The sequence below is a fragment of the Aphis gossypii genome, chromosome 1 (genome assembly GCF_020184175.1).
Source record: "Aphis gossypii isolate Hap1 chromosome 1, ASM2018417v2, whole genome shotgun sequence".
NCBI lineage: Eukaryota > Metazoa > Arthropoda > Insecta > Hemiptera > Aphididae > Aphis > Aphis gossypii.
The window spans coordinates 21,008,773-21,029,460 of record NC_065530.1 but is presented as its reverse complement, the minus strand read 5'-3'; the positions used below and the strand labels follow the sequence as shown (position 1 = coordinate 21,029,460).

Here is a 20,688-nt window from a genome sequence, read left to right as displayed (position 1 = left end):
AAAATACATAATATAGATTTAAGCAAGTAAATACAATTTTTAAGTTTTATATATGGTTTATATGCTAATGTATATGACATGATCGTATATTTCTATAACAGTGCCTTGATGTTATTGGTTTACAAAGGAGCACACATGCACTTATAATCTTTTGTCAATACATAAATTAGCAATAACCAAAATTATGAGTGCTGTGTTTTTGACTTTTTGTTAGTCTTGACTGCTTAAGTCTAGTGAAAACCACGGACGGACGCCCGTCACGCGTAGTACGGAAAACAGTCACCTGGCGACTTACCGTGCTACGAGACGTCTCTCGATAACCTCAGTACCTTTTTGAATGTATTTCGTCGGATAGACAATTTTCCTGGCTTTCCGAATATGTAGGTTAAGTCGTGCGACTCCCCGGGGAACACGACGAAAAAAATTAAAAACCACGGACGGACGCCCGTCACGCGTAGTACGGAAAACAGTCACCTGGCGACTTTACTACTTTAGCCTGTACCATATTGTGATGGAAAAGTGCTTTTAACTCTAATATCATTAACATAGCGCTATCTTGTGGTTGGCGGATGTTAGAAGGAGGTTGGAAACGTTTTGCGCCTGTTATACATTTTAATGCAACCCAGTATTCGGTCTTTCTTATCACTATTCGTCCGAAAAATAGTCACCTAGCTTTAGTCACCCAACTTCACACTCGTGAAATAATGTTTGTCCTCACTCTTTGTTGCTCAATAATGCTGGTCGCTAGATGACCAAATCGGACACAAATATAGATAAGATAGAGAAATACAATACAGAATTGAGAATAAATAATAATTTGAAATTTGAGAATACAGCACAGTCTTAGAAGATGGTTTTATTATTTATTTATTTAGAAGATCTTCTAACTTTCTAAGACTGGAAATGTGGAATACCGAGCACGGTCTTAGAAGATAAGGTCCGACAACTCTATTTAATCAGCGTTCCGCTTACGATGTCTAACACAGTTCTACTACTGACCACCTTTTGTTAAAGCGCTGCTGGTTATACGTTTTTGAGGTTATGTACTTGTGTAGTAAATAGCATATACACAAGGTTTATAAGACCGTGATGTTAATAAATTTATTTTTATACCATAGAGTATTTTACATGTATATAATATATAATTAATAATAATAATGTATTATAGTAATTAGCACGGGCCGTGGTAATTAGTATTTAAAAGTACAGTACAGTATTTATATCTATAGTATTTATTTATATAGTTTTTGATTTTCTAATCAAATTTTAGCGGCAATTTTTGTATTATTATTTTGGTATTTACTATTTAATATTAAATTTATTGCCTAACCTCAAAAACGTATAACCATTAGCGCTCTATTATAAGGTGATTAAAATTGGAACTGTTTTCGCTTTTTTAAGCGGATGCATTATTGTGGGCCGGCGGGGTGGAAGTTGTCGGACCTTATCTTCTAAGACCGTGATACCGAGTCGGCCACTGGACAACAATATTTTGATAACGACTAGCTGCGCTATCTATGATCACATAACAAAACCATAACATAGTTTCCAAAAGCTACGATGTATTCGGCTATCTATGTATGTTTAATCTATGATTATACTAACCTGGGGAAACCGGCGGTCTGAGAAGTCTTAGCTTTGACAGCATAGTTATCATCATAATAAAATATCATCATAAAATCAATACATTCATCACTAGGCTTAGAATCTGAAATGAACTAAAATCAACAAAAGAAAAATGGAACAATATGTAATGAACTTTATTAATGTAAATATTAGATTATACAATTTATAGGTAAGCAATATTTAATGTAATGTAATATATAAATAAATAATCAACAAATTATATATCTTCATATTATTAATAATATACCTAATATAATAATAATATAAAATAAATGGATACTTCAAACTGATATGTAGATAGTGTTATAGATTTTAAAGGTTTTTTAAAATTTTTAATTTTCTTGATGTATTGATGGATGTATTTTTAATTTGTTTCAAATGCTTCGATTTCCAATTAAAATCTTTTAACAGTTTGGCATGGATTAATTTAGTTAATAAATAATCAAAATGTTCAATACAGCTTTTATCTAAATTAAAGGACAATAAATACTTATTACTTATTTGCTTATTTATGAAGCGTGCAATATTTTTTCTGTGTGGTTTTTGTTCAACCAGTTTTTTCAATATTATTTGTGCATTCTTAACAAAATTTATTAAAGTTTCTGTAGGCTTCTTTAAAAAACATGAATTTGAATCTATTTCTTTTGACTCATAATTTTTATAAAAAATTAAAAATTCATGTTGGTCAAATAAATTTAAGTTTTCATCTTTTTTAAAAATTTATCAACACATTTGAAGCACTTAAAATGATCAAAACAAGACTTTCCCAGATAACCAGCAAAATAAGCAATCAAACACATTTCTAATGATATCTCACAATTTTCTCCTAGATTATCATTAGTATTAGTGAATGACTCATCATCATCTAAAGTACTACTGGAATCTGAATCTGAATCACTTTTATTTACATTACTTAAAAGTGAATCAGAATCAGAAGTAGGAGCTAATAAATTTGAATCCATATCTGATTCACAGTTCGATAATTCTGATGCTTTAAATAAATTGTTTTTTGCTTGAATACTAAACGTAGATCTAAAAATCCGAGCTGTAGGATTAGGGTTGTATCCTCCACGTTGTCGAAAGACTGCAAAAGTATTTTCTAAAAAGTCTTGGTTGAGTCTAGATGTTAGTAAGTAACTGAACTGCAAGTTTTTTTGTTGTAAATATAACATTGTTATACTATTAATTGACCACACTAAACCATCAAAACACGGTAGACGATACCCATATTTTGTATTAGGTTTAACTAATCTTATATTTTCATGTATTGTTTTTGCTTCATTTAAAAATTGGAATTGGCTAGGTCGTTCTTCAGATAATGCACACATTTTAGGATTGGAGCTATACAAACATTTGCTATTTAAGCAATCAAACAAATCATTCATATGCTTTAAAAAATTAGCTGTATTTGCACCTGTCTTTGACTTAATCTGTCCTGTAGTTACACATGTTTTGATAACAGCGGTTACGGTGTTACTAAAAAGTTGAAGAGCGAGTTTGCACTTCATTTTTTGGAAAGGACCTGGGTTAATATGACTGTCTGTTATTTTTAGCAATGCTCTACTTGTTCCACTCATTTTATCTATTTCATAAGCTGTCTTTATGTCACTAAATGATATTTCATAGTCATCAACCACTAAATTATTTTTTAAAAAATTATTTCTGTAGTTTTTAAAAATGTGAGGTATATCAAGTATGGAAAATATTCTTTTACCATTTACTTTAAAATAAGGAGATTCCTTGTTGCATCCTAATTGTTTTAGAGCAGCACAGTTATTACTACCTTGGTCACATATTACAGCAGTAACAATTAACCCTAACTCTAAAGCTTTTTCAATTACATCATTTATCAAATTCTTCAATTCAAGACCTCTAGTTGATGAAGCAGATAAAAAATATGCAAGGGGTAATTTCCATTTTGAGTATAAACCTCGGGCAATAAATACTAGCGCTTGAGAGGCTAATTTGTCTTTTCTTCCTTTATGTCCAAGATCCTCGTAACCTTCAACTACATCCAAGTATTTAGAATATTCCAAATATTTTTTTATGGACATCTCATCAAAAGCAATGACGCAATATTTTTGTTCATTGTCCATCGCGTTAACTTTAATTTTTATTTGTTCCATATAACTATTTACAAAACCAGGTGAAAACTTTGAACTACCAATCCATCCTTTAATAGTACTTAAACCAGGTAAATTTATGTTTTGTACATTTCTTAAAAATCTATATGTTCCAGGTGAATTATAAAAAAGGGAAATCGCAAATTGCTTTTCTTCAACTGACCATGGTCGTCTAGATTTATTTGCACGAAACATTTGCATTTCAGAAAGTATTCTAGAATTAGTACTCTTATAATTTATTTTATTTTTAAATTTGTTAGCAATTTTTAATTTATTTCTCGCATTAAACAGTTTTGTTTGTAGTTTGCATACTGTTGATGATTTATATTTTATTATTTTTTTTTTAATTTCTATCACATTTCTCATTTTTCATAGTTGGTGTTTCAACAACAGTATTATCAGAATTTTCATGACTGGGGAAACTTGTAAGCTGAGAATTTTGGCACTTTTTTGGAGTTGGCATATTTATAATATCCTGTATAAATAATCTTGAAGAAGGTGTTAAATTAGGTGTTGCTGATTTTTTATTATGGGCATTTATTGGAGTTTGAAGATTAATCTCTTCCTCTAAAGTTTTATTTGAATTTTTTTGAGAAAAATAAATTGTTGGTGTTTTTGGTGATTTTTTAAAATATGTGTGTGTCGGTTTTAAAACACGTAAATCTATTTTGTCATCAGTGTCTAGAATATTTTCTGATAAAGGATCTGTTTGTGATGGTGTTGATGATGTAGATTGATGCAGTTCATAAGAAGAATTGTCAATATTATATTTTTTGGGGATAGCTGTCTTTATCAATATGAAACGATTGCCTGCCCATCTAATGTCACATTTAGAAAAATGGTGAGCACAAACATATTTTGCAGAAAGTTCTTCATGAGTTAAAATAGTTAAATCAATATTTCCTTAGGAAACAAAACCACAAAAAATTTAATTAGAAAATAAAAATAAAATAAAATTATATAATATATATAATATGCATTGAATAAATATAAATCTATGATATAGCTAGGTTCCATAAACTTATTAAAATATGCATTGTATACATCATACATCAAATGCAGGCAAGTTAATAATATAATTAACTCAAGTTATATAATTAATATGGAAATAACATTAACTTAACCCAGTTTAAAAAGAATTATACTACATTTTTGATTCGTACATGAATCACCTAAAGCAATTTGTACTGAACTTTCATTATAATTAGGGCTGCGAGTTTGTAAGAAGGTGCATTTTTTGTGATTGTGAAACGTAGCTTTGTAAGTAAGTACATGATTTGAATTATGTAATAACTAATCGATTTATGGAGTTATTATTTTGCATTTTTTTTTTTTATTGTTTAGGTAATTTTTTCCTTTTTTAGTTAATTTTCCGGTAGTTTTAATTAAATTCTGCCAATCATAACATCTTTGAAATTTTTTTTTTTTGTTTTACACAATTTTAAAATTTTTTAAAAAATTTTCACATGAAATTCAAATTCAATCAACATTTTTATTTTTTATTTTTTTATTGAATAAACACATTTTTATGCATGTAAAATCTAATAAACTAATGTGTAATATCCCATAATATCAATATAAATATAAAAATTAAATTAAAAACCATTTTTGGTGTATTTTATACTATAATTGTTGGCAATTTATACTGCATTTTTGCATTTTAAGTACCTACCTACATATTTTATTGCATTTTTTGGACATTTTTTTAAGGTTTTTTAGTGCATTAAATTCACAACCCTAATAATTATAATGTACACTAAGGCGTATATAGATACCTACCTATCGCAATTTAAGTATATCATTATTTAAATTTGGTGTACATAATATCTCAACTAATAATTTAACAAATATAAACTTTATTATTTTAAATAAATCAACTGAATAAAGCAAAGTTATTTTAATATTGAATTATAGTTATTATACTAATACACTACTGACCTGATTTTTTAACCCATTCTTGTGCTCGAATAGGATCATTTTTGGGAAAATGAAATAAAGTTAAACCAGGTTCTTCAATTTTACTTTTAGAGCAGTTAAAGAATACACATTTATTTCTCCTAGCCATATTAATATTATTAATAATGATGTATAAATTAAAAAATACGTATTGGAGTACAAATTACCACTAGTCGTAAAAGTACACTATATTTTAATTTGTAGATTGAGTAATAATATTATTCTTAAAAGCATGACAATATTAAGCTCAACACATACAATGCTGAATGTTTTGACGTAATATGAAATAATTATACGTAATTCTATTTTTGAAATATATTCCATATATAATCATATATAATCATAATTTATATTATAAATGAATGTGTTTGTTATTCATTATGGTATTGGATTAAACATAATATTTTAATATTGGAAAATCCTCTTAAGCAATACGCTGTACGCACCGGCCGCCGGAGTGTCGGACGACAGACGCGACCAGCCGTCGTACCCGATTTAGCTGGTAATAAACTAGCGCTTCTAACGAGTCGGGTACAAACTAAATATTCTCGGGTACATTTCCGATGAAATATTTATTTCCAAACGATCACACGGCGTTGGCTATCTATGTATGTTTAATCTATGCCTACGTATCATTGCCAAAGCTCCATGGTACGTAATGAATAAATTACTACACGATGATCTCCAAATCAAAACTGTCCAAGAAACAGCCACCAATTTCTATAAAAGATTTCATGGGAAACTCCTCATGAACCACAACCACCTCATCTCTCAACTGGTCGTTGAGACAATAATATTTATATGATATGAACTTAGGTCAAAATACTAAATAGTTGGTAACTTATTATCTTACAATATGAAAATATACAATAGTATTATTATATAATTATTACTATTAAATAATATTAACACAAACATGATTAGGTACCTATATAGTATATATTATATAAGAGGTCTGAGGTTAAGTATAATATACTAATCTATTTCTTACCAGTTTTTTTTAATTGCCTTTTTACTTTTAAGTTCAACATTTCAGCTTGCAAATTTCTTTCAAAGTCATCAGCATTAAAGTGTTCTGAACAAATATGAGATGACATAGGATTAAATTTGTCCGCTCGTTTCGTTCTCAAAATCCAATTTTTTAAACGCTCTGGTTCATTATTTTTGGGAAAGGTGTGATAGGATATATCTTTTGACAGCTTTTTTGTTGTTTTTAAGTTATTCTTGCAGCATGCTACAGCACACATGGTACCAGGCATTATAGATAGAACTAAAATGTATAATACTTATGTGAAATACATAGGTACAATTTTTGTTATAGACATTTGAAGTTAAAATATCGGAAATTTTAACTTAAAACGATAACCGAATAAAACTGATAAGTGATAAGCTCGGTGGAGGTCTATTGCCTACGTCACAGATATAATTTCCCCGCACTACAATTACGGCTCCTTTCCCATAACTGGCTAACCTCTACTTTATAGATCTTGAGTGGACACAACTTTACGATGGGTCTCTGGAACATTCTGCCGCCCGCCATCAGCCGGTTCAGGAGGTAGAGTCAGACAACCACCTACTAAGAAATGAGCAGGTGTCAGGACCGCAAAACTCTCTGGGTCACTAGACTGTGATGTCAGTGGTCTGCTGTTTAAACAGGCTTCAATTTGACACAGCATAGTGGTTAGTTCTTCAAAGTTGATTTTGGCCGACCCTGTGATGCGTAGAAGATGGTGTTTGGCTGACTTAACTGCCGCCTCCCACAGTCCGCCCATATGTGGTGCACTAGGTGGATTGAAATGCCACTCAGTACCATCTGTTGCTAGGGACTCAATTATGGTTTTGTTGTTCTGACAGTGCTCAGTGTAGTAGCGTCTCAACTCTGCCCTGGCGCCGTGGAAGTTGGTTCCATTGTCAGAGTGAATATGAGCACTTTGACCTCGTCGAGCGAAGAATCTACGTAGCGCAGCCAAAAACGCTTGTGCTGAGAGATTACTCACTGCCTCGAGGTGAATAGCACGCGTGCTGAAACACACAAACACTGCAATGTATGCCTTGGTCACCGTTCGGTTTCTTGGACCAGAGTATAGTTGTATCTACACCCGTTGCTGTAAAAGGTCTGCTGGGTGTTACCCTGAGCCGAGGTAGTTCACCCATGCTGGGTTGAAATAACTGTGGTCTTGCACGATAGCAGATCGTACAACAATGAACAATACGCCGAGCAGTTCTCATTGCATCAAGTGGCCAAAACTCTTGGCGTACTCTTGTTAAGAGGTTTTGGGGACCAGCATGCAGATATTTAATATGATACTCTGTGAAAATGAGTTCTGTCACGGTATGCTTCTTTGGAAGAATTGCTGGATGACGTTGGTTGATGGGTAGGTGTGATCGTTGCAACCGTCCTCCCACTCTGATTATACCTTCTTCCAGAAACGGACTTAATGTAATGAGTTTACTGTGTGAGGATAAAGATTTGCCTTGTCTGAGTGACTTGATTTCGTCGTTAAATGCATCTGTTTGAGCAATCTTAATCCATACGTCTCTGGCATTCTTTAATTCTGGTACTGACAGTGGACCGATGCATCTCTCTCGACATTTATTGTGAGTGTTGTGTATGAATCTTTTTAAATATGCTGTGATGCGAACTAATTTTGTCCAACTTGAGTATTTGGCTAGAATACTATTTTCGTTAGTTTGAACCAAAAGCGCAAACTGAACGGGTCGTTTTTCCAGGATTTCACTTGGTGGTGCAAATGAACATTCTGCTGGCCATTCTGCTTCCGGCTGCTGGAGAAAGATTGGACCGTACCACCACAGATTTGAGTTCAACAGTTCCTTTACCTTTACCCCTCGAGAGATTAGATCTGCAGGATTTAACTTTGTTCTCACATGTTGCCAAGTCATTTCTTCGGTTAATGTTTGAATCTCAGATACACGACTCGCCACAAATGTGCTCCATTGACTGGAGATTCCTCGGATCTATGTTAACGCAACTGATGAATCTATCCAACATGTACAACAATTTGGGCTTACGTTTAATGTCTTTCTCGCCTTAGCCATTAATATTGCCAACACATGAGCACTACATAATTCCAATCTTGGAATTGACAACACCTTTAGAGGTGCTACTCGAGCCCTTGCTATCAGAAGATGACACGTGAATGTATTGTCTTGTTGCCATTGTCTTACATAAATACATGCCCCATATGCGTTCATGGAGGCGTCACAGAACCCATGCAGTTCAAATTTGTTGTACGGATGATCCTTCACCTTGCGCAATACCTTGAGCTGGTCAATCTGACTAAGTTCATGAGTGTAATTATGCCAACGTTGAGACATGTCAGCTGGAAGTACAGTGTCCCAATCCAGTTTCAGTTGCCATAATTGCTGAATGAATATTTTACCACTAATTAAGACTGGTGCCAGAAATCCCAACGGATCAAAGACACGATTTAAGTCTGCAAGTAATGTGCGTTTGGTGAATAAATATTCGGTTACATGAGGTGACACCTTAAAAAGAAGTTGATCACTTCTTGGGTTCCATACTAGTCCAAGTGTTTTGGTGGTATCATTATCATTTAACTCAAGCATGACATGAGGATCGTCGTTTGCGTTTGCTATCCCAGCGATTAGTTGTGAACTATTTGCACACTACTTTCGAAGAGTCATTCCTGCTGACTGGAGTATCATGGTGACCTTTCTTTGGATTTCTTGACAATTGTTAATTGAGTGAGAACCTGTTATCAGGTCATCAGCATAAAAATCTTGTTTGATTACTTGAGCAGCCTGTGGATGTTCTGCTTCACTTATATTTGCAAGTTCTTGTAAACACCGAGTAGCTTGAAATGGAGCAGATGTTGTTCCATAAGTTACTGTATTGAGTTGGAAATGTAGCAATTCCTTTTTCGGTGAGTCTCTCCATAGTATTCTTTGGTAGGTCCTATGTTCTGGGTCAATTAATATCTGTCTGTACATTTTTTCAATGTCTGCAGTCATGACAAACTTGTGCATTCTAAACCGTAATAATATTGACACCAAATCATCTTGGACAACTCCACCATTCATCAACACATCATTTAGAGATTTACCACTGGTGGTCTTGGCTGATGCATCAAAGACAACTCTTGTTTTTGTTGTGAGGCTCTCTGCTCTCAGCACTGCATGATGTGGGAGATAATAACAGTTGGTATGTACGGCATCAACATTTTTAATTTGTGACATGTGCCCTAATGCTTCATATTCCTGTAAAAATGTGATATATTTTGAACGTAACTCATCGTTTTGCGACAGTCGTTTTTCCAAACTAAAGAAACGTCGACGAGCCATTTCATACGAGGATCCTAGAATTGATATGTCCTTGATGGGAAGCTTGAGACTGAAACGGCCTTCTTTGGTTCTAGTATATGTGGACTTGAAATGTTCCTCGCATTTAACTGCTTCGTTGCACAAGATAGAAGGTTTGTCGTCATTGTTATAGATTGATGACACTAAACACATTGATGGTACCGGGTGTTGAGCTGAATTTACCCTTCCAGATACTATCCACCCTAGCTTGGTGTTGCGAATAGTAACTAATTGATTGTTTACTTTTAATTGTTCATTGCCTAGCAGGTCGAAGAACAATTCTGCTCCCAATAACAGATCAATGTTACCTGGTTTATAAAAATCTGGATCAGCTAGGTTATTTTGAACCTGCTCTGGTAATTTCCATTGGCTGACATCAATATATACTGCAGGAAGTTGATGTGTAATTGCATTGATGATGGACATTTCTACCTTTTTTGAGTATTTGAAATGTAATGAATGCACTTGTCCATATATCCAGCTTGAAGTGTTCATCACAGAAGATCCAACTCCACAGATAGGCATTGTACCTTTATGTTTTTGAATGTTTAATTTATTTGCTAATTTGGTTGAAATTAAATTGACCTGTGAACCACTGTCGAGTACTGCTCGTGCCTTTATAAATCTGCCTGTACTATTTTCAATATTCACTATTGCTGTTCCAAGTAGTACCTGACTGTTATTCTGACTATGTGCACAAAGTACTCGAGGGGCTCCTTGAGGCTCAACAGCAGAAGTAGGTGTATCTGGACTTGACTGTGCCGGTGTTTGTTGATTTGGTTCAGTGTTTGAAATTGTATCCTTGTGTAGCAGAGTATTGTGTTTCTTGCTACAATTTTTACATTTCCCAGCTATACAACTTGAATAAGAGTGTCCAGTTGATAAGCAGTTAAAACATAAATTTTGTTTTCGAGCAGCTTCTTGACGCTCTGAGACAGTCATATTCTTGAACTTAAAGCATCTATATATTTCATGTTTATAACTGCAGATTGGACACTGACTGTTTTTTATTTCTTGAGCAACAAAACATGTCTTAGTACTTTGGTTTTTTGTTGCCTTAACTTTTGAGTACTTGTCATTGACTGCTGACCCAATTGCTATTTCACCTGCCTCATAAGCATTTACTCTATTTGATAGAAATTGCTCCAAGTCAGTGAATGTAGGCAACTGTTTTGATGTTTGTCTTAATTGCCATTCAGACACAGTGATATTATCGAGCCGACAGCATAACAATGTTACTAACCATGCATCCCATTGCTTAACTGGTTGTTTCAGCGACTCCAAGGCACGTACGTTAGTGACCACGTGGTGGTGTAATTGATGTAGTTGACTTGCTGATGCATACTGTACCTTTGGTGTGTCAAACAGAGCTCGGATATGGGACTGAATGATGAGTCCTGGATTTTCATATCGCTCAGCTAGCTTAGCATACGCTTGATTGTAATTGTCATTCGTGAGAGGAATGGTTTTCACAACGTCACTTGCATTCCCAGTTAAATGTGATTTTAGAAATTGGAATTTCTGTACGGGTTCCAAGTCAGGGTGATTGTGGAATACGGCATTAAAACTGTCTATGAATGAGGTCCAGTTCTGTAAGTTTCCATCAAAGATTGGTATTTCAATAGCTGGAAGCCGAAGTGTTCTGTTTGTACCTTCCTTACATGCTGACGTTGCTTCTGAGCTTGAGTCAAGTGAATTGTTATCCAACATTCCTTTCAAGCATGCCTTTACATCCATTATTATTGATTGAAAGTTGAGTCGTTCTACAATTCTTACAATTCTCATCAGGTTTTTCCTCCAACAGTTCCAACTTGTCTTGCATTTCCTCAAATGCCTGACCCATGGCATTTAGTTCATCTATTCGACTGTGAACTTGATACCTGTTGATGACATCTGGACTTTCAGCTGCAAATGTCCTCATAGCATTGAGAGAAGTGACCATAAATTTAATTTTCCTTGCCAATTGATTGGCAATTTTGACTTGTTCTTCATTCATGGTGATGAGTTTTACTTAATCCTAAGCACACTTGATGATAATTTTTGACTTTAAGAATATAATAATAAGTGAACAAATGTGCTTTACATTGATTGCAATTGCACCATGTGCTTATTAACAATTAAATAAAATGTATAGTAATTTTAATTTAAAATTAATGCTACTTGTTTAAACAACAACGATCCGGCTCAAAGATGACCAAAATGTTAAGACCAAAGAGCTTATTAGGCGGGCTTTGGTAAATGTTTTACTGGTTTAATATTTTAGTGTTTTAGTGGACTGTATTTGTGAATGACCTTTTAGGGTGTCGTTGTTGTATTAACCAGTTGGCATTAAATAATAAAACGATAAAACAAATAATGTGCAATATAAATTTAATATAAATGAAATGTGTCTGGCCTGGTGGCACAGATACAATAAATAATATGAATAATAAATATAGTAATTCTGGCCTGGTGGCACAGATACAAATAATGATGTGAATAATAAATTAACAATTCTGGCCTGGTGGCACAGATACAAATAAATAATATGAATAATAAATTGACAATTCTGGCCTGGTGGCACAGATACAAATAAATAATAGATTGTGAATAATAAATTAACAATTCTGGCCTGGTGGCATAGATACAAATAAATAATAGATTGTGGTGCACCACCTACCTATTCTGAGGTTATGGAGTGCGTGGCGCCGGGATCTGTAGGTAACTCTTTAAATACAATAAAAATAACAGGTGTGATCCCGCACACACACAGCACCTCCGCTAACTCACTCACAGAAGAGTCACCGATGAGTCTGCTGCCAATGATGGGAACGCTAACTACCATCACAGCGCATTAACGCAGGTAAACGGAAGAATGAAATAGTCAAATTTAAACGAGAGTTGAAACATCCTAAATTTAATGACAGCAATGTAAATAATAATATGAAACAATAATATCGAACGATATTTACTTGAATGACAGCAATGTAAAAATGTGCCAAGACAACACGTGTTTCGACGACATAAAAAATGGACAAGTCGAGCCACACACGGACGACCTTCTCGAACACGCAGCAAAGAAAAAAGTGAAAAACTGAAAAGTAATGGTAGAAAACTGCCGCACCACGACTGCCACAACCACGGATAAATATACTGGATACGCAACGATGCATCTTATCAATGCTTTTTTTGAATCGGTGTCCTTCTTCGACTGCGGCATGACACCTAGCGCTAATCGGATAAAATATGAACTAAGACAGTGTTGCCACATAGTAATAATTTATTATTGTACACCATAATATTGTTATTATTTTTACACTACATTATTCGATATTATTTTTTATTTTAAATTTAAAAGTTAAAATTGAATTTTTATTCGTGGTCTCTGTCAATTATGATTTGTGATTAATTTTATATGTTTATATTCTTCACAATAACAAACTAAGAAGTATTTAATACTGTAAAAAAAAAAGTAGTAAGTATTTAATATATTATAATATAGGTAGTATATAAATATTATATTAATATATTATTTGTAAGTTAAATTAATTAATGAGGAACTAATTTTGATAATTTTTTCTTCACTTTGTTGGTAGATTTTGATTGTTTGTTGCTCATCCAAGTGAATTGTCTCATTCGCATTGTCAAATAAGATACAAAAATAAACTGAATTATTTCATGTTTATGTTCATTGCAAGGAAAGGGAACTAAATAATTCTTATTAAAAAATGGTCTATAGTGTCATCAAAAGCATTTGGGCTTTGAGCATTTAGAGCAAATGAATCTTCAATTTGTCGCAGCAAAATATAAAACCCACTATCTGGTTGTGTCAAATAACCACGAGACTTAAGGTTAGTTAACTTTGCTGCAGGTAAGTTAGTACTATCATTATTTTTAATCCCTGATAGGCAAAGTTTACATTTTGTTTTATTACTAACCCTTCTTGCCAAATACCTTAAAAATAAAAAAATGATACATTTAACTATCTATAAACAAAATAAAATTAATATTCAAAACTAAAATTAATATTTACCCTGCCAAATAATATACAACACAATAAAAAGTCAAAGTTTTAAAATGCATGTATTATATTATCTTAGACTTGTTAGTTTATACTGTTACCACAGATTCGATTTAAATATAATCTCAAATCTTTGGGGTTATTAATATATTAATCTGTGCTTATTATTATTATATTGTGCTTATACAATACAGACTTTTTTCATAATATAATATTTTATAATATATTACTATATTTTCATATAGCTTGTGATATAATCACGAATTAAAAATACGCGGGAATTAGTGCGTATATACCAGGGGTGGCCAAACTTTTTTTGGTCACGATCTACTAAAAATGTACTTCACCTTTGAGGATCGACTTCCATATAATTTTTTTTTTATTATTGAATAACTATAATTATTAAGAAACATATAGGGCGAGTGGCTCTAAAAATAAATTCTAACACAATCGACTTTGAAATTGTCCAAGATCGACCGGTCGATCGCGATCGACTGTTTGGCCGCCCCTGGTATATACTATACAAGATCGCGCTAGGAATCTTGCCGCAACGTGAGAAGCTCAGTGCTTCACTTATCACAGGTTCGTTGCGTATCCAGTATATTTATCCGTGGCCACGACTGAGTTGGATGATAAAACACAAGTTAGGAACGTATGCAAACAGTTTTCGGCTATTACTTTGATAAGTTAAATGCCAATTATACTGATAATAATTATACTGATTATACTGATAAGCTACTATTACTACCTACTGGGGACCTTGTGTCGCCGTTATAAATTTACAAAACTATATACATTTGTTACATTTTTTTTATATTTTTGGTGGCTGGGGAATTAAAAATTATTTTTAATTAAGCTGTTCACGCTTCAAGCTGTTAACTACAATCAGTTTTGTTATCATTATTATTATTATCATGTTGAATGTTATTTAGTATCGTTCCTACGTTCATATTATTATTTTGTATATAGTCGGTATGGTCTGTTCTACCATTTTTTTTGTTATTTTATTCACTTTTTTCGGTGCTCTCGAGACACCAAGTCGTAGCTCGTTGCTCAATTCTCTTTCTCGGTTTTAGCTTATATGCATCCATTGTTCTTCACATTCACCACGTGGTTTTGGTCAGTTTCATGAATGTCGGTTGTTTAGATTTGGTTTGTATCGTTTGATCACCTTTTTTGCTGCGGTTGTTAAGCATTATTGTATTTACAGGAGATTGTTTTTGTATATGTTAAAGCTTCATTGGAAATTTTCCCGTGGTGTTGTTTATTGGTTTTGGCCGCAGATTATTGATTGATTCTTCTGGGTATGTTTATCGGTGCTTATGTGAGTGTGCCAGATCAATTTGTTATTTTTATTGTAATTTATTAAAATTATTATACGGATCTGGGCACCACATAGCATCATAATCATACATAAGGTACGTGGTGCACCACATGATTATATTTATTATTTATCATTATACTTACTATTATATATTTTCTTTAATTGTAATATTATTACCTATATTTGTTATAAGAGCCGTCTGAGGCACAAAATATTATTTAATATATTTATTTGTTATTATTATATTGTTAAACAAGTTGATATTATTATATTGTTAAACAAGTTGATACTATTCTATTATTTATTACTGGTGTGATTTTTTTATATTATTATTGATTATACAGTCCACTTAACTATATTTACCTGTTTACTATTTTTATTGGAGTTACCCTTAATTATATTAAAATTATATAATAGGCAACGCCCCTACATAAGCCATAACATATATTGTATAGAGCGAAATATTATGTTGACGCTTTATTTTTAAAATTTTATAACGGAATATACCGTTTTCGAATGTCGTGAGTAAACTGTCACGACGTTTAATTGAGTAAATCGTACACTCGTAAAATTGTACAAATAATGTGTATGGTTATAATTTATTGTTCATAATTATTATGTAAATATATATATATATATATGTTATAAAATAAACTCTGAATTTGTATGTATATTATATACTAGTGTTTACTGTGTAGTTATTTATTCATGGATTTATAAAATTCTAACCAAATCTTTTGAAGAGAAATCCCTGTGTGCAAAATATAATCTCTGAGACGTTACATAGTCCTCTCACTAAGCAGTGAGATGTTCAAATTTAGAGCCTAGAGATGTCTCAGAGACTCTTATGTGATGCTTAATGTCCAGACACGCGAAGTTACTGCATGCGATGTCGCAAAACAATGGTCTATGTGTGGTCACACTAACTTCCATAGGTCACCTTGTTGAGATACATTGAACAACCCAATTTCATCGCATCGACTTCATATAGAACTCACAAAATTGATGTTCATGAAAAAAAAACCAATGTCGGGCGCGCGCGTTCGCGGATGGTTTTTGTTATTTTTTGCATCCGGACGGATTCGAAACCTACACCCCCTGAACACTTCTAACCTACGCCTAACCTACTGGGACACCTTAACACGATTTATCGGTGCTAACATTTTAGTGTATTTAATATCATTTAATTGTAAATATTTCTGTAGTTTGTACTTGGTGTAAATAAGTACTTAAACATTAAAATAGAAATACATTATACTATTTACGTGCGAAAAGCATTACCCCCTAATATAAATGAATAAATTGTTTCATTTCATATTACCTATTCATATTAATTAAGGGTATACATACTAATTAATAATTAATATACAATCATACTTATTACCTACTTAATCAATACCTAGGTATTTTAAAAATAAAATCGTAAATTACAAATTTTCATAAAAATATTAATTTTACTTCAATGAGTAGGTAATAACGGTTGAACATAATAAAACTGACACAGAGTTTTTAAAGCATTTTAAGTAAGTTAATACCTAATTACTGTTTACAAAATATAGGTAATTATTAGGTAGGTACTATACCTACTACCTAGGTATATTATATATGTTATATTATATTATATATTTATATAACCATTTAAAGGGACCTATAAGTGTCTATAACTATTATACCTAACTATATGTAAATAAATAAAATAAAACAAATCATGAACAATTTAATTTGGACTCAAATATTAATATATTTACATAAGTACTTATAATAATATAGGTAGTATACCTACTTACTAATTAAGCACAATAAATATCATAATACAATAAAATACATTTTGTTAGATAAGTAAATAATTTATTAGATATACCTACTAATTATTAAAAAATTCAAGCACCTATTTAAATGTACCTATAGTTATAAATAAGATACCTTCTTGAAATTTAAAACATTTTATCATATTTATGTATTAAAATTAATATCGGTAGGTATGTAATAAATTATATTTGATAATATAGGTAGGTACCTATAGCTAACTATATTATTATATAAAAAAAAAAAATAGACAACAAATTATTTGGATAATTGTATTATAGGTAATATATTATATGAACATGTTATTATATATATAATAAAATAGAAGTAGACAATACCTTTTATGTAGGTATACAATGCAAATACAATTGATCATAAAAAAAAAAATACATTTAAATGTACCTAATTATAACATATATAATATATATGTTATAATTATTTAAGTATATTATACTATTTTAAGTTATAACTTATACCTTCAACTTGGGTAAAATAGTTAATGAGACTATGATTCTATTAGTTGATAGGTATGTAGGTATGACAATTTTTTTTTGATTTTTAAGTTATAATTATATAAAATATATTATGATGAGTGTAGTAATGCGATAGCTATATATTTACAATTACCTATTGGTGTCACAAAGCATTTATGTTTTAAACTGTTTATGTTGATTAAAACTGGTTGAATTTTTGGAATAATTTCTTTGATATAAAATATTTTTGTAATATCTGAGGTAAATGGATAATCAAACATGGGTGAATAATCAAATTTAGTTGCTTCAATTTTAATCTGACCATTATAATATTTTATTATTTTGGTAACTTCAACTATATCATTATTTTGCAACATAAAATATTTATCTTTAGCATTTTTTGAACTCACCAAAAATTTTTCTAATACAACTTCTTCATACATAGTTTCAGTTAATGAATTATTTGAATTAGTATTAAATGTTGACTCTCGTTTCAATGTTGGATATATTATTGGAGATATAATTTTATTAATTTGAATTTCAATATTTTCCATGATGCGGTTATATGCATCTTGGAGAGGAAATCTATCATTTTTACAACTTTTTTTTAAAAACTGTAAATAGTTTTCATACTTGAATGCGCTAAATAAATCCAAATGGCCATGTATCAAAACAAAATCAGCTAGATGTATCAGACCATGAACATTATATCCAACATATCCTTCACCATAAAGAGAACCATATTCCTGTACAAATCTTTTTAACATGTCTTTAGCTAAATTATTTTGGGTATAACAATTTTCTGAAGAAATAAGAAGTCTTATGGCATAGTTTAAAAGCATAAAATGTTTAAATAGTGGTTTTTTCAATCGTCCTTTTAATACAATAGGGCCCGTATAGAGAAGGAAAGTGCAAAATTCTGTTGCCTTCCAATGTTCACATTCTTCAAGTGATCTGGGCAAGCGATTAAATTCTGATGGTAAATAACATTTAAGATTAATCAATTCTTCTGAAACAGCGTTCGGATCTACCAAACGAACAGGTTTTTTACCTTTTACCCAAAATACAATTAGCTTCTTCATAACCCCTAAACAAATATTATGCATATATTCAAGGACCACTGTAGAAATTATATCAATTGGAAATTCCTCTAAGGGACTTGAGTCTTTGTGATAAAATGAGTCCTGTTTGTCTCGAAATGATTGATTTGATCTTAAAGGGGCATTTAAATCTAGATAAGCCATCCTTTTATTATCAATATATGTTCCTTCAACGATACAGGAATTACACCCATGATAGGCATTATGGCCTTTCACATTTAAAATAAATGACTTAGCAGGTGCATCACATACAACCTGACTAATTTCAAATTTCATTAATTTATCTTGTATACATATTCCGTTAGTTAAAATTATTTTCATTTCAGAAGTAAAATATTGTAAAAATTCATGACTAGATGACGGTTTTTTAAACTTTCCATGATAAATACCCACTGGTATTACAATATTGAATAACTGAGGAATATTTACAAAACTTAAGAGAATGGGCCAAAAACTTGATTTTGAACTTGATGTAAGAGGAATCCATCAATATTAAATCCAAGTTGTATTGTAGTATTTTGTTCAATAATGTCAAGATTTACAGTTAAGATTTTAGTTAACATAAATTCTACCCCAAGGTGTATATATGTTCCAGGGTGAACATTTATTATGCTATGTTCACGAGCTTTAGGTGTTTTTAATAATGTCCTGGCATCTTTAGGCAATTTTAATCCTTCTGATCTCAAATTAACAAAAGTGAATTAACACAGTTATGAGAAACATGATAATCACTTATCCACTGTTTTAATTTTTGTTTAAAGGATTTCATCAATGGAATCATTATCATTTATGTTACTAGTAAAATTGTCAGAACAACTAGCTTCAGAATTAACTATTTCGAAAAGTTATCAAATGAACTGGTGATGGTAAATTACATGCACTTGGTATTTGTAAATCCATGTTTGAATATTATCTAAATTGTCTGTTGTTGAGTTCATTTTAGGTTCTTGTGATCTGTCATAAGTGTTTGTAAAGTGATTAATACATGACAGTTGATTTGATATATCATTTTGAATGTAGCGTGAAAAATGCCTTTTTGTTGTAGAATGTATAGCTTTCCTTTTCTGGAACTAAAATTTAATTATTAGTCATAATAATATTAAAGAGATAACAAAAATATTCATTAGAACAGAAGAACCAACTAAATTAAATTTAAAAATAATTAATAAATAATACATAACTGCAGCTACCTATAAATTGTAATAATTTAATTTTGACACAAATTATTATTTGTATACCTATTTAGTATTTATTTAATATTACAACAGGATATTAAGAATCTTTTAATAATTACCATTCTATCTACATATACAAGATAGGTAGGTTCAATTCCCATTCTAATATGGTTTCAACACTATCATATTTTTTTAAACTGTATGCAACCATTGCAACCATCTTTGCTTTGGTCGTTACATGTTTGGTATTTTTTTAAATACCTATATATTGAACTAGATTAAGCATTTGAAGCATATTTTACTTTGACAATGGGTGGGTTGATAATTAAAACTAGGTTAAGTCCAAACGTTTTTACTAGGTAGGTATTTTATTATTACTTTGAATATCAAAATTTTTATTATTATCTATAATAATAATGTTTGTAAATCTCACAACAACATAACTTATAATATAATTAATTTTTTTTTTTTATACATAATAATCAATAAGCATAATGTATACAAATAACATTTTTGTACTGTCCTTTAAAAAAAAAATATAAGTAATAAGTGTATGTATAAAAAGTGTGTTCTCTCTAAATATTTATAAATTTTTTTAAACTTTTTGTTATTATTTCTATTATTTCTTAAAATATTAAAATAATAATAATGTACAGGAACATTTTTAGAGCAATATTATAAAAAGATTAAATCAAATCATATTATATAATCTATAAAAGTTTAAACTAAAATAACTTTCTTAATAAAATAATAATAATGATAAA

At 31.2% G+C, this 20,688-nt stretch overlaps 4 protein-coding genes across 5 annotated transcripts in view; 1 reads left to right on the top strand and 3 right to left on the bottom strand.

Moving 5' to 3' along the window:
* LOC126548855 (28S ribosomal protein S18c, mitochondrial-like) overlaps positions 1 to 20,688 on the top strand; it is a 77,750-nt gene that overhangs the window by 10,127 nt on the left and 46,935 nt on the right. The window lies entirely within an intron of this gene.
* LOC126549384 (uncharacterized) lies at positions 7,184 to 9,293 on the bottom strand. The gene is made up of 3 exons (XM_050198410.1): positions 8,736 to 9,293; positions 7,757 to 8,681; positions 7,184 to 7,701 (listed from the first exon to the last, which is right to left on the bottom strand). The coding sequence occupies exons 1-3, from the start codon at positions 9,291 to 9,293 to the stop codon at positions 7,184 to 7,186; spliced, it is 2,001 nt and encodes a 666-aa protein (XP_050054367.1).
* LOC126549382 (uncharacterized) lies at positions 9,354 to 12,042 on the bottom strand. Its single transcript, XM_050198356.1, has 3 exons — positions 11,755 to 12,042; positions 10,676 to 11,636; positions 9,354 to 10,576 (listed from the first exon to the last, which is right to left on the bottom strand). Exons 1-3 carry the CDS (start codon positions 12,040 to 12,042, stop codon positions 9,354 to 9,356), a joined length of 2,472 nt encoding a protein of 823 aa, XP_050054313.1.
* LOC126551233 (uncharacterized) lies at positions 17,702 to 19,155 on the bottom strand. Its single transcript, XM_050204087.1, has one exon. The coding sequence runs from the start codon at positions 19,068 to 19,070 to the stop codon at positions 17,760 to 17,762; it is 1,311 nt and encodes a 436-aa protein (XP_050060044.1). The 5' UTR covers positions 19,071 to 19,155; the 3' UTR covers positions 17,702 to 17,759.

Bases quoted from the DNA above. Each gene is read 5' to 3' on its own strand.
- LOC126549382 (XM_050198356.1), bottom strand. From the start codon at position 12,042: ATGAATGAAGAACAAGTCAAAATTGCCAATCAATTGGCAAGGAAAATT. The intron at 11,637-11,754 runs GTTGGATAACAA...GGAAACTTACAG, and splicing joins AAGGCATGCTTGAAAGGAAT to AACTGGACCTCATTCATAGA. The intron at 10,577-10,675 runs GCAGATTTATAA...AAAAACATAAAG, and splicing joins GAATATTGAAAATAGTACAG to GTACAATGCCTATCTGTGGA.
- LOC126551233 (XM_050204087.1), bottom strand. From the start codon at position 19,070: ATGAAAATAATTTTAACTAACGGAATATGTATACAAGATAAATTAATG.
- LOC126549384 (XM_050198410.1), bottom strand. From the start codon at position 9,293: ATGCTTGAGTTAAATGATAATGATACCACCAAAACACTTGGACTAGTA. The intron at 8,682-8,735 runs GTAAGCCCAAAT...GCGTTAACATAG, and splicing joins AGGCGAGAAAGACATTAAAC to ATCCGAGGAATCTCCAGTCA. The intron at 7,702-7,756 runs GCATACATTGCA...ACCTCGAGGCAG, and splicing joins GAAACCGAACGGTGACCAAG to TGAGTAATCTCTCAGCACAA.